A 13,527-nucleotide genomic window follows, 5' to 3' on the forward strand; every position below is an offset into this window, starting at 1 on the left:
GGTAGTAGTGTGTGTGTTCCTGAGTTAGTAGTGTGTGTGTGTCCGAGGTAGTAGTGTGTGTGTTCCTGAGTTAGTAGTGTGTGTGTGTCCGAGGTAGTAGTGTGTATTACCGAGGTAGTGTGTGTGTTTCCTCGTTCCTGTATTGTGCACCTACGGATCACGCCTTTATTTTAGGTCTAGACATCCCTTTGTTGTAGCAAACTGTGTCTTGGATGCAGTGCTATATATAAAACTGATTCTGCTGTGTGTGTGTGTAGAATTAGGGGCTGGGGTGGACTTTCCAACTGACTACAGTGTCCCTGTTTTACCCCTGACTTGCCAGTGTGATAACTCCTGATTCCTATGGGTGGACCTCATGCTCGAGGGCTGCTCCCTTTGTGTTAGCATGAATTATTCCTAAAAATGAAGTTCATCTTTCAATAATTCCTCCTCATTTGCTCTAAAATGTTTTTCTCCTCTCTGAGCGTCCATTTCTGTGCACAAAGGCGTGTGTGTGTGTGTGTTTATTGTGTCTCCTGTCTTCTCCCCCTTTCTAATCCTGCTCTAGCTTTTTAACATGCTGCGTCGGGTTCTATTTTTACTCACGTTTTCTCCCTCTCTTTTTTTTCTTCATTTTCCTGCCTTCCTGAAATGTCTGCAATAGAAGGTCATGTTAGGCTGCTTATCGCTACCTTTCACGTTTCTGCCGTTAACCAAGGCGCGCAGGTATTTGCATTCCAAATGAGCACTCTGTCTGACATGCAAATGAATTAGTCTGAATTATGCATTTCTCCATTTGGTAACATAACACAGCTCAGGGCCGCTGGAACAAACATAGCAGACATCGTCTGAGTCAGAGGAGAGGAGGACAGGGACGCCATTTTGGAGATTCTGCCACTAGCACTTCCTCTGACCCAGGATGTAGGTTAAGCTGTAGGGGAGTGTGGGGTAAATTAAGCCAAAGAATTAATGTAATCCGCACTTGTTTTGAGGAATCATACGCAAAATGTATAATTTGACCAAATATTTAGGAAGAGATTATTTCATGGAATCTGTAAAGGGAGAAACCACATGGAAAAAGTGGGAAGCAAGTTAGGTCCAAAAAACAAGTCAAATGAATGACATGATGCTTTTATTTAAACCAAAGTACATCATTTTAAGATTGTTCTATACATCATTTGGGGTCTCTATAAGTGTCAATATTAGGTCCTAAACCTAGCATGAAAGTGCGTCTTTATAAGTGTGTGGGCTAATATAGTCAAAATATTTGCCTTGGGGTAAGTTGAGCCGTTGGCCATGGGGTGAGTTGAGCCAACAGCAAGTTGAGCAGATTTGAAGTGTTTTCTTCCCAGCTGTAATGCAAGGCATTTTCACTGGGATTTGAGGAAGCAACAGAGCTTGCCCTTGGTTAAAAGTGTTTGTTAGGTGTTAAGCCTGTATTAAAATGATTAAAAGACAAAACATCTATTGTGATTCTGTTGAAGAAATGTAGTGGTGTTGTTTCATTCAGTACAGATATGTGTAGGCAGCTTAACTGACCCTGTCCTGCCACTCAACTTATCCCATACCTATTGTTCCAAGAGACAACTTTTTACAAATGTTTTCAAAACTGTAATCTTTACATGAATTCTGATTATTTCCAGGGATACACAACATCCTGAAATATATGTAGATATCTTTGTTAGAAAGAATACTATATTTCCCTTGACGGAGTGATACTGAATGTATAAAATTGCTTAACCCTTCCCTTACGTGTGTGGCTTTCACACCCACAGAGATACAGTAGATCGTTCATAGTTTATAGAGTGGACAGATACAGTAGATCGTTCATAGTCCATAGAGTGGACAGATACAGTAGATCGTTCATAGTCCATAGAGTGGACAGATACAGTAGATTGTTCATAGTCCATAGAGTGGACAGATACAGTAGATTGTTCATAGTCCATAGAGTGGACAGATACAGTAGATCGTTCATAGTCCATAGAGTGGACAGATACAGTAGATCGTTCATAGTCCATAGAGTGGACAGATACAGTAGATCGTTCATAGTTTATAGAGTGGACAGATACAGTAGAATGTTCATAGTCCATAGAGTGGACAGATACAGTAGAATGTTCATAGTCCATAGAGTGGACAGATACAGTAGATTGTTCATAGTCCATAGAGTGGACAGATACAGTAGATTGTTCATAGTCCATAGAGTGGACAGATACAGTAGATTGTTCATAGTCCATAGAGTGGACAGATACAGTAGATTGTTCATAGTCCATAGAGTGGACAGATACAGTAGATTGTTCATAGTCCATAGAGTGGACAGATACAGTAGATTGTTCATAGTCCATAGAGTGGACAGATACAGTAGATTGTTCATAGTCCATAGAGTGGACAGATACAGTAGATCGTTCATAGTCCATAGAGTGGACAGATACAGTAGATTGTTCATAGTCCATAGAGTGGACAGATACAGTAGATTGTTCATAGTCCATAGAGTGGACAGATACAGTAGATTGTTCATAGTCCATAGAGTGGACAGATACAGTAGATTGTTCATAGTCCATAGAGTGGACAGATACAGTAGATTGTTCATAGTCCATAGAGTGGACAGATACAGTAGATCGTTCATAGTCCATAGAGTGGACAGATACAGTAGATTGTTCATAGTCCATAGAGTGGACAGATACAGTAGATCGTTCATAGTCCATAGAGTGGACAGATACAGTAGATCGTTCATAGTCCATAGAGTGGACAGATACAGTAGATCGTTCATAGTCCATAGAGTGGACAGATACAGTAGGAGTTAATTATTCAGTATGGAGTAGCTCCATGGTTTGGGATGTGACCAAGGAACCTGTGTGTGTTCATATGAGGAGTTAATATTACTGTCTGCCTTCCTCACCTCTGTGTTCAGTAGACATAGAAAGCTGTTGAAGAGACCCAAGCCCCCTGGATCTCCCAGGAAGGGGTGCTTGTTAGTCCCCCTGGGGGTAGGATAACCCCTGACCAGGAGCCCCCAGCTAATGAAGGAGTGAGCGAATGATTGGAAGGAGGGGTAAATGATGGATGGGGTTTAGAGGAGAGGTGTGACCTTTGTTCACAGCATGTCACTCTCAGCTGATGAGATGTATGTGTGTGTCAGCTGATTAAGGCTAGTGTGTACTCAGCCAACATAAAGACAAAGAAAATAGTTCAGACGCATAAAACTGAATTTTCCGTCTCTTCCATTGAAGCAAACAAGCAAAAGAAAAGGGACCTGCAGGGTACTGGCCAGACTGAATTGGAGAGTGGATGAATGTCAAGTCCCTTAGCTTCCATCCACTGCTAAAGTGCTATTGTCACACCTTGGTCATTGTATCTTGTGTTTTTGTTATATGTTTGGGTAGGCCAGGGTGTGACATGGGTTTATATGTTGTATTTAGTATTAGGGTTTGTAGTAATTGGGAGTGTTTATTATTAGGGGTGTGTCTAGTTAGGCTTGGCTGCCTGAGGCGATTCCTAATTGGAGTCAGCTGATTCTAGTTGTCTCGGATTGGGAACCGTATTTAGGTAGCTTGAGTGCGCGTTGTATTTCGTGGGTGATTGTACCTGTCTCTGTGTTAGTCACCAGATAGGCTGTAATTAGTTTCATTCGTTTGTTGTTTTCGTATTTTCAGTTATTTCATGTACCGTATTTTCTTAATTAAAAGTCATGAGTAACCTACACGCTGCATTTCGGTCTGACTCTCTTCTAACAGCAGACGAACTACATTACAGCTATCTCCTAGACCTACCATCACTCACTGCTTAGACACAGAAATGAGAGATAAACATGTCATTCTTCTTCTGTATGGTTTCCTTTGTCTCTCAGGTGAACTATGAGCCATCTGCTGCCAGACTGCCATGTACGTATATGCAAAAGTATGTGGACACCCCTTCAAATTAGTGGATTTGGCTATTTCAGCCACACCCGTTGCTGACAGGTGTATACAATTGATTGAGCACACAGTCATGCAAACTCCATAGGCAAACATTGTCAGTAGAATGACCTTACAGAAGAGCTCAGGGACTTTCAACGTGGTACCGTCATAGGATGCCACCTTTCCAAGTCAGTTAAGGGCTGTTATTGTGAAGTGGAAACACTCAGCTCGCGAAGTGGTAGGCCACACAAGCTCGCAGAATTGGACTGCCGAGTGCTGTAACACGTAGTGCATAAAGATCGTCTGTCCTCGGTTGCAACACTCACTGCCGAGTTCCAAACTGCCTCTGGAAGCAACGTCAGCATAAGAACTCTTTGTCGGGAGCTTCATCAATTGGGTTTCCATGCCCGAGGATGAATAATGGTCTGGGGCTGTTTTTCATGGTTCGGACTAGGCCCCTTAGTTCCATTGAAGGGACATCTTAACGCTACAGCATACAATGACATTCTAGACAATTCTGCTCAGGGACTTTCAACGTGGTACCGTCATAGGATGCCACCTTTCCAACAAGTCAGTTTGTCAAATTTCTGCCCTACTGGAGCTGCCCCGGTCAACTGTAAGTGCTGTTATTGTGAAGCGGAAACGCTCAGTCGTGAAGTGGTGGGGCACACAAGCTCACAGAACGGGACCACCAAGTGCTGTAGCGTGTAACAATTGCCTGTCCTCGGTTGCAACACTCACTACCGAGTTCCAAACTGCCTCTGAACTCAATGTCAGCACAACAACTGTTTGTCGGCAGCTTCATGAAATTAGTTTCCATGGCCGAGCAGCCGCACGCAAGCCAAGTGTGCAATGCCAAGCGTCGGCTGGAGTGGTGTAAAAACTCAATAATCCAGGTTGACAGGATGGGTAGTGTAATGTCTAGAACACATGAATTACAGTACACATGAATTACAAGTACCCCTCAAGATAAACTTAATTTTAACTAGAAGAAATCCTGTACAATGCATAGTAATTACATTGTACTTCGGCAAATATTACGATGCTTTGAAATAGTTAACCCAGATGGTTCATTTTATTTTGGTGGTAAGTGCTAGCAATTATGTTGAGTAAAGATATATTTTCAACAGTGGACATTTATGGATAAGTAATTAGAGCCTATTGAGCAGAATCTTTCAGACACCCAAGACATCCACGAGGGGTCACAACCTTTGTAACAGTTGTTACTGAATCGAATAAAGCTGAGAAGAAATGAAACACAGAAAGTTTGTGAATTTTGTGGAAACCATCCCATTTGTAACAAGCACGGTAACAAGAATTCATTGTTACACCTTTGCAATTACAGACCGCAATACTTGTTAGTGTGATAGTCAGTTAAGAACAAATTCTTATTTACAATGACGGCCTACTCCGGCCAAACCCAGACGACGCTGGGCAATTGTGCGCCCCCCTATGGGACTCCCAATCACGGCCGGATGTTATACAGCCTGGATACGACCCAGGGACTGTAGTGATGCCTCTTGCGTGGTCCTTCTGTAGCTCAGTTGGTAGAGCATGGCGCTTGTAACGCCAGGGTAGTGGGTTCGATCCCCGGGACCACCCATACGTAGAATGTATGCACACATGACTGTAAGTCGCTTTGGATAAAAGCGTCTGCTAAATGGCATATATTATTATTATTATATATATTATTATATTATATTATTATATATTCTTGCACTGAGATGCAGTGCCTTAGACTGCTGCGCCACTCGGGAGCCCCTTAAAATAAAGTTTTACCTAAATATACCCAAATTTTCCGCACCGATTATGATGGAACTGGGTGATGACAAGTGCCAGGTCTTGCACCATGCGTCAAGTTCAAAGTAACGGTTTGAGCTCCATAATGATTTAATAAGCCTACATTTGTATTTTTACTACAATTTCTATTTGGCCTTCATTAAATAGTATATAAAGGCTAAATCAAATGATGTAATGGAATGATAAGAATGTAGGGAAGGGAAAGAACACTAAATTGGCAGTTGAATATGCGTGGTTATTAGGCTACTTATGGTCAGTACCGATAGTGGCTAATAATATTTAACATAGGCTATAGACTATAAATTGAAGGGAACAGAAAATGTTGTGACATATTATTAAAACATTCTTGAGCACAAAGGTTACATTTGGTGTGACTTTTTGCCTTGTCATCCAATTTGGCTTGCGTCTCCACATTTAATCATGTGGAACATAATGGCACAGCATTTCATACGTCACTGTAGGAAATGGGCATAAATAGGCCTACCTGTCATGTTGATATTGGTACACCCTGATCTGTTTCACCTGTCCTTGTCCATGTCTCCACCCCCCTCCAGGTGTCGCCCATCTTCCCAATTATCCCTGTTCTCTGTCTGTTTGTTGCCAGTGTTTTTCCTGTCAGCTCCTATCGTTTCCCAGCATCTCATTTCTCGTCCTCCTGGTTTTTGACCTTTGCCTGTCCTGACCCTGTACCTGCCCGCCTGACCTCTGTCCCTGAGCCTACCTGCCGTCCTGTACCTTTGCTCCACCTCTGGATTACTGAACTCTGCGTGTCCCTGATTCTGCCTGCCGTCCTGTACCTTTACCTTACCCTGGATTATCGACCCCTGCCTGCCTTGACCTGTCTTTGCCTGCCCCTGTTGCTACAATAAACATTGTTACTTCGACAGTCTGCATCTGGGTCTTACCTTGATTCCTGATAGATATGCTTTTCAGTTCCCTTCCATATGACTGGTTTCTAGAACAATTATAATTTAGCCTATATTTACAATCTCCTTACTCAAACAGATAACTCCTGTACCTAGGTCTTATCAATAGCTCTTTTCATATCAATGTATAAAGGACAGTGCATGGAGACTACTGTTATTTTTATCTTTACCTTATTCATGGTTTCCTCGCTCATAAAGGTGGTGGATTATTTGACAAATACTATATTTGGCTACAGAAGTGCCATTTCTTAACGATCTCTGCAGCTTTCGTACAAAAACAAATCCTGTGGAATGACGTCAGCACATACTGGAGGAGTTACTGGCTAGCTACAAGTGGCTAGCTTAGCTAACAAACTAGCTATTCGGTCGCGGCGTGCATGACCAGAAAGACGTCAATGAACCACCAAAAACACACCCCATTTCTTTTATAAAATTGAAAAAGAGGAGTTTTTTGTGCCTAAAGTCGACCTTTAAAGCTAATTTCCTGCAAATGTTTTTTTGTTGCCATTATGTGTTCATAGGCTACATTGGGGTGAGCGAATCGACCTGTTCTGAATATTGAGGGGGATGTCTCCCCATCCCCCGTGGCAATTCTGTCTAGGATTTACACGAGCGTAACTCGGGTCTGAATTTCCGCCATTGTGTCAATGTCTTTCCCTGAAGATGCTAACAAACTGTAACAAAGGAATACAACATATGGACATTCTAAATAGTGGCAGCTGTAGTTCTATACATTAAGAACATTCATCTTGAAATCTAAGTTACACCCCCACATCCTTTGTTTCTCCTACCTGCATCCAAGGTTGTGCATGTTTTATGGGGTCCTTAAATACACAGGGTGCTTTAGACGTGTGCTGTTGGAGTTTCCTTTGGCGTATTATAGGCTCTTAACGCAAAATGGGATATTTCACTCTTCACAAATCCTTTGTTGCCCAGAAATGGACTAAAAATGGTGATTGGGATTTAATGTCCTGCCAATGTCTCAGCCTGTTGGACACCAGGCTGCTTACCTTGTTTTGTTCCACAAAAGCCTTTTGTCTCAAGCTCTTGCTCTGATCCATTTTCCAGAGCTGAGTGGGAGAAAGAAATGCCACCTGCCACTGCATTATCTTAGCTACACTCACACTTGCACACAGACCTTCCTCCCACCTCGCTGTGACAATAAGTGTTAACACTGCCCACTGTAGCTCTGGTCTCCCTAGCGACCAGGCTTCTTGGGGAGGCTGCCATAATCGGTGAGCTCAGAACGATGGAGTGCTATCCAGGCTCGGTACCGCCACGGAAACATGCCTGTCTCCAATTCTATCTGGCGGTGCCAGTTTGGCCAGGTGCCAGAGGGGGGTTGGCATGCACCCGGTGGTGAGCTGCGGATGGCGATAGCTACCTGCCGGGTGTCCACGCAGAGATATTCAGAGGGAGAGAGAGAAAGGGAGAACGAGGTAGAAAGGAATAGGGGAAGAATGTGTCTGACAGAGGAGGGTATGGAAAGGGGGCAGTAATTAGGGAGAGAGGACTGAGTGGTAAATGGGGGATGATGAGGCTGAAAGAGTTAGAGAGAGGCTTAAATGTCTGTGGAGATCATTCCATGGCCTATATGGAAGCTGGGTTATAGGGGTGGAGCTGGGCTATATGGGTGGGGTATAAGGGTGGAACTGGGGTCATATGGGTGGAGTTGGGCTATAGGGGTGGGGTATAAGGGTGGAACTTGGGTCATAACTTGGTGGAGCTGGGGTTATAATGGTGGAACTGGTGTCATATGGGTGGAGTTGGGGTTATAATGGTGGAGCTGGGGTTATAGGGGTGGAGCTGGGGTTATAATGGTGGAGCTGGGGTTATAATGGTGGAGCTGGGGTTATAATGGTGGAGCTGGGGTTATAATGGTGGAGCTGGGGTTATAATGGTGGAGCTGGGGTTATAATGGTGGAGCTGGGGTTATAATGGTGGAGCTGGGGTTATAGGGGGAGCTGGGGTTATAATGGTGGAGCTGGGGTTATAATGGTGGAGCTGGGGTTATAGGGGTGGAGCTGGGGTTATAATGGTGGAGCTGGGGTTATAATGGTGGAGCTGGGGTTATAATGGTGGAGCTGGGGTTATAGGGGGAGCTGGGGTTATAATGGTGGAGCTGGGGTTATAATGGTGGAGCTGGGGTTATAGGGGTGGAGCTGGGGTTATAATGGTGGAGCTGGGGTTATAATGGTGGAGCTGGGGTTATAATGGTGGAGCTGGGGTTATAATGGTGGAGCTGGGGTTATAATGGTGGAGCTGGGGTTATAATGGTGGAGCTGGGGTTATAATGGTGGAGCTGGGGTTATAATGGTGGAGCTGGGGTTATAATGGTGGAGCTGGGGTTATAATGGTGGAGCTGGGGTTATAGGGGGGGAGCTGGGGTTATAATGGTGGAGCTGGGGTTATAATGGTGGAGCTGGGGTTATAATGGTGGAGCTGGGGTTATAGGGGGGGAGCTGGGGTTATAATGGTGGAGCTGGGGTTATAATGGTGGAGCTGGGGTTATAATGGTGGAGCTGGGGTTATACACAACAACTCGACTGGAGTCGACATCTTCTTCTCGCTAATCTTCAGGGTGTAGTTAGGACTAGAGTTAGGGCTGATGGTATAGTTAGGACTAGAGTTAGGGCTGATGGTATAGTTAGGACTAGAGTTAGGGCTGATGGTATAGTTAGGACTATAGTTAGGGCTGAGGGTATAGTTAGAACTAGAGTTTGGGCTGAGGGTATAGTTAGAACTAGAGTTAGGGCTGATGGTATAGTTAGGACTAGAGTTAGGGCTGAGGGTATAGTTAGAACTAGAGTTAGGGCTGAGGGTATAGTTAGAACTAGAGTTAGGGCTGATGGTATAGTTAGGACTAGAGTTAGGGCTGAGGGTATAGTTAGAACTAGAGTTAGGGCTGATGGTATAGTTAGGACTAGAGTTAGGGCTGATGGTATAGTTAGGACTAGAGTTAGCGCTGAGGGTATAGTTAGAACTAGAGTTAGGGCTGATGGTATAGTTAAGACTAGAGCTAGGGCTGATGGTATAGTTAGGACTAGAGTTAGGACTGAGGGTATAATTAGGACTAGGGTTAGGGCTGAGTGTACTAGAGTTAGTGCTGATCGTATAGTTAGAACTAGAGTTAGGACTGAGGGTATAGTTAGGACTAGAGTTAGGGCTGAGGGTATAGTTAGAACTAGACCTAGGGCTGATGGTATAGTTAGGACTAGAGTTAGGGCTGATGGTATAGTTAGGACTAGAGTTAGGGCTGATGGTATAGTTAGAACTAGAGTTAGGGCTGATGGTATAGTTAGAACTAGAGTTAGGGCTGAGGGTATAGTTAGAACTAGAGTTAGGGCTGATGGTATAGTTAGAACTAGAGTTAGGGCTGAGGGTATAGTTAGAACTAGAGTTAGGGCTGATGGTATAGTTAGGACTAGAGTTAGGGCTGATGGTATAGTTAGGACTATGGCCTCTGTCAATTGCATACTCCTCTCTCATCACCTCCTTCTCAAAAGGGAACCTCTGGCTTTCTCATCCAATGGGAGAAGGAGGTGAGTAGAGATGACGTGGGGAGTATGCAATTATTTAAAAAAGGCCCTTGAGAGAGAAGAGTTGATTCTGTGTTACCTCGCTCTCTCTCTCCTGTCCCCTCTGCAATGGCAGCTGCTCCTAACAGGTGCGTGGCTACCTCCAGGCAGATGGTCAGAGAAATTAGGTAGTTGGCAGGTTACTTCACACAACCTTTCTTTCGCCCCACACACACACACACACACACACACACACACACACACACACACACACACACACACACACACACACACACACACACACACACACACACACACACACACACACACACACACACACACACACACACACACACACACACACACACACACACACACACACACACACACACACACACACACTGAGCAACAGAACATAAGTGAGAGGGGGGAGGTTGGCGAGGTAGAGAATGAGATGGTGAAGTAATGGAGGACTAAAGATAGAAAGAGAGAAATACAAAATGAAAGAAAGAAAGATCCATTGTTGCATCATTTTTTGAATCTCCCAAGTGGTATTGCATTAAGGTACAGAAGTATTGCATTAAGGCCAGAAGTATGTTTAGTGGATTAGTGGATTTGGCTATTTCAGCTTCACCTGTTACTGACAGGTGTATAAAATCGAGCACACAACCATGCGATCTCCAAACGTTGGCGTAGAAACATTGGCAGTAGAATGTGTTAGACAGAAGAGCTCAGTGACTTTCAACGTGGCACCGTCATAGGATGCCACCTTTCCAAGTCAGTTAAGGGCTGTTATTGTGAAGTGGAAACACTCAGCTCGTGAAGTGGTAGGCCACACAAGCTCGCAGAATTGGACTGCCGACCTACCATCACTCACTGCTTAGACACAGAAATGAGAGATAAACATGTCATTCTTCTTCTGTATGGTTTCCTTTGTCTCTCAGGTGAACTATGAGCCATCTGCTGCCAGACTGACATGGTCGCATATGCAAAAGTATGTGGACACCCCTTCAAATTAGTGGATTTGGCTATTTCAGCCACACCCGTTGCTGACAGGTGTATACAATTGAGCACACAGTCATGCAAACTCCATAGGCAAACATTGTTAGTAGAATGACCTTACAGAAGAGTTCAGGGACTTTCAACGTGGTACCGTCATAGGATGCCACCTTTCCAAGTCAGTTAAGGGCTGTTATTGTGAAGTGGAAACACTCAGCTCGCGAAGTGGTAGGCCACACAAGCTTGCAGAATTGGACTGCCGAGTGCTGTAACACGTAGTGCATAAAGATTGTCTGTCCTCGGTTGCAACACTCACTGCCGAGTTCCAAACTGCCTCTGGAAGCAACGTCAACATAAGAACTCTTTGTCGGGAGCTTCATCAATTGGGTTTCAATGCCCGAGGAGGAATAATGGTCTGGGGCTGTTTTCATGGTTCGGACTAGGCCCCTTAGTTCCATTGAAGGGACATCTTAACGCTACAGCATACAATGACATTCTAGACAATTCTGTGATTCCAAATTTGTGGCAACAGTTTGGGGAAGGCCCAACATCAGTGCCTGACCTCACTAATGCTCTTGTGGCTGAATGAAAGCAAGTCCATGCAGCAACGTTCCAACATCAAAGGGGGACCAACTCCATATAAATGCCAATGATTTTGGAATGAGATATTTGACGCCATGTAGTGTAAAGCTAATCTCAACAATATCCCCCTGGAACATAACTTCTCATTTCTCAGCTAAAAATCATCATATTCTCACAACCCAGAACAATGAATTTGCTTCCAACCTGGATTTCTCTATATGCTGTGTATTATACCAGACTAGCGTACAATTCAAACCTTGCTTGCGGATGTCAGATGATATCCAGGCTGGTCCTATCCATGATTTTCCATAGAGGAGGAAAAGCCGGGAGTATGGCCCAGTGATGTGTACCTGCTTCAACGGCCCTGTACTGGGGGCTAGCCTGAATGATGTGTGTGTGTGTGTGTGTGTGTGTGTGTGTGTGTGTGTGTGTGTGTGTGTGTGTGTGTGTGTGTGTGTGTGTGTGTGTGTGTGTGTGTGTGTGTGTGTGTGTGTGTGTGTGTGTGTGTGTGTGTGTGGACCATATAAAAATGCTGCAGTCATTGGCATTGGGTATGCTGGGTCGTGGGGCCCTGTGACAGTGCACACACTCATAAACTCATTGCCCCCTCCCCATACACACACTGGGCACATCTGGGGCACGTGAGCAGACATCTGCCAGGGCCTCACCCGTAGGGGAATCCGGAATACTAATGACCTATCTCTGTGCCCGTCTCTGCTCCACTGCTTTACAAATGAGAGAGAGCGAGAACTGCCAACAGTATTGAAAAATAGATTTTCTTTGTAAGAAAACACTTTCCTTTAACGAGTCATAAAAATGTTTTGAAAGTACTTACATGGAAGGAGGCAGCAGGAAATGGTTCAAAATGTTTAGTTTGTGTGGCTTTTAGAAAGTATTTCCCTTGTAATCATTCCTGGACCATTCATTCATGAAGGTCATTCCTAATGACATATCGTTGTTGTTTCTACAGGTCCTGATAGAGGGGGGCTTTGGAGAAATCACCACAGAGATAGCCGAGGCCCATGAGTTCTACTATGCTGAGGACTACCACCAGCAGTACCTCAGCAAGAACCCCCGTGGATACTGTGGCCTCAGCGGCACTGGAGTCTCCTGTCCAATAGGACTCAAGAAATAACCACCTCTGTCCAATAGGGAATGACCACCAACCTATCCGATTGGCTAGTTTTGTTTGACAAGTCTAGTTTCTATTAATTGAAATGGAAGTTGCCTTCATTCCGATGCAGTAATGAAGCATATTCAGGGTTTATATACAAACAGTTCATATCTGAGTCTTATTTCAAATGCTTTGGTAATCAATCACTACAAACGTAAATGAAAGCACACATGTCTTGTTTCAATCAAATCATCCCCAGTATGTACCCCAGTATGTACCAATATGTACCCCCAGTATATACCAGTATGTACCTCTGTATGTACCCCCAGTATGTACCCGTATGTACCCCATTATGTACCCGTATGTACACCCGTATGTACCCCAGCACGTACCAGTATGTACTGGTATGTACCAGTATGTACATCAGATTGAACTCTATGGGGTGTTGGTGGATTAAATTATTAAAATGTGTGTTGATGTTTGGCTGGTTCCTTTGTGTGGTGATTGGCTGCTTCCTTTGTGTGGTGATTGGCTGGTTCCTTTGTGTGGGGATTGGCTGGTTCCTTTGTGTGGTGATTGGCTGGTTCCTTTCTGGAGTGTTTGGCTGGTTCCTTTGTAGGGTGTTTGACTGGTTCCTTTGTGGGATGTTTGGCTGGTTCCTTTGTAGGGTGTTTGACTGGTTTCTTTGTGGAGTGTTTGACTGGTTCCTTTGTGGG

The 13,527-nt window shown here is 44.2% G+C and overlaps 1 protein-coding gene across 1 annotated transcript in view; it reads left to right on the forward strand.

Annotated features, from left to right (window-relative positions):
* Window positions 1–13,294, forward strand: part of LOC123990794 (mitochondrial peptide methionine sulfoxide reductase-like) — a 116,055-nt gene extending 102,761 nt beyond the window's left edge. The window contains exon 6 of the mRNA XM_046291671.1: window positions 12,668–13,294. Within this exon, the coding sequence (XP_046147627.1) occupies window positions 12,668–12,832 (165 nt within the window). The 3' untranslated portion in view covers window positions 12,833–13,294. The remainder of the gene's footprint in view (window positions 1–12,667) is intronic.
* Window positions 13,295–13,527: the final 233 nt, after the last annotated feature.

Source organism: Oncorhynchus gorbuscha, linkage group LG12 (assembly GCF_021184085.1).
Source record: "Oncorhynchus gorbuscha isolate QuinsamMale2020 ecotype Even-year linkage group LG12, OgorEven_v1.0, whole genome shotgun sequence".
In the NCBI taxonomy this organism is placed as follows: domain Eukaryota; kingdom Metazoa; phylum Chordata; class Actinopteri; order Salmoniformes; family Salmonidae; genus Oncorhynchus; species Oncorhynchus gorbuscha.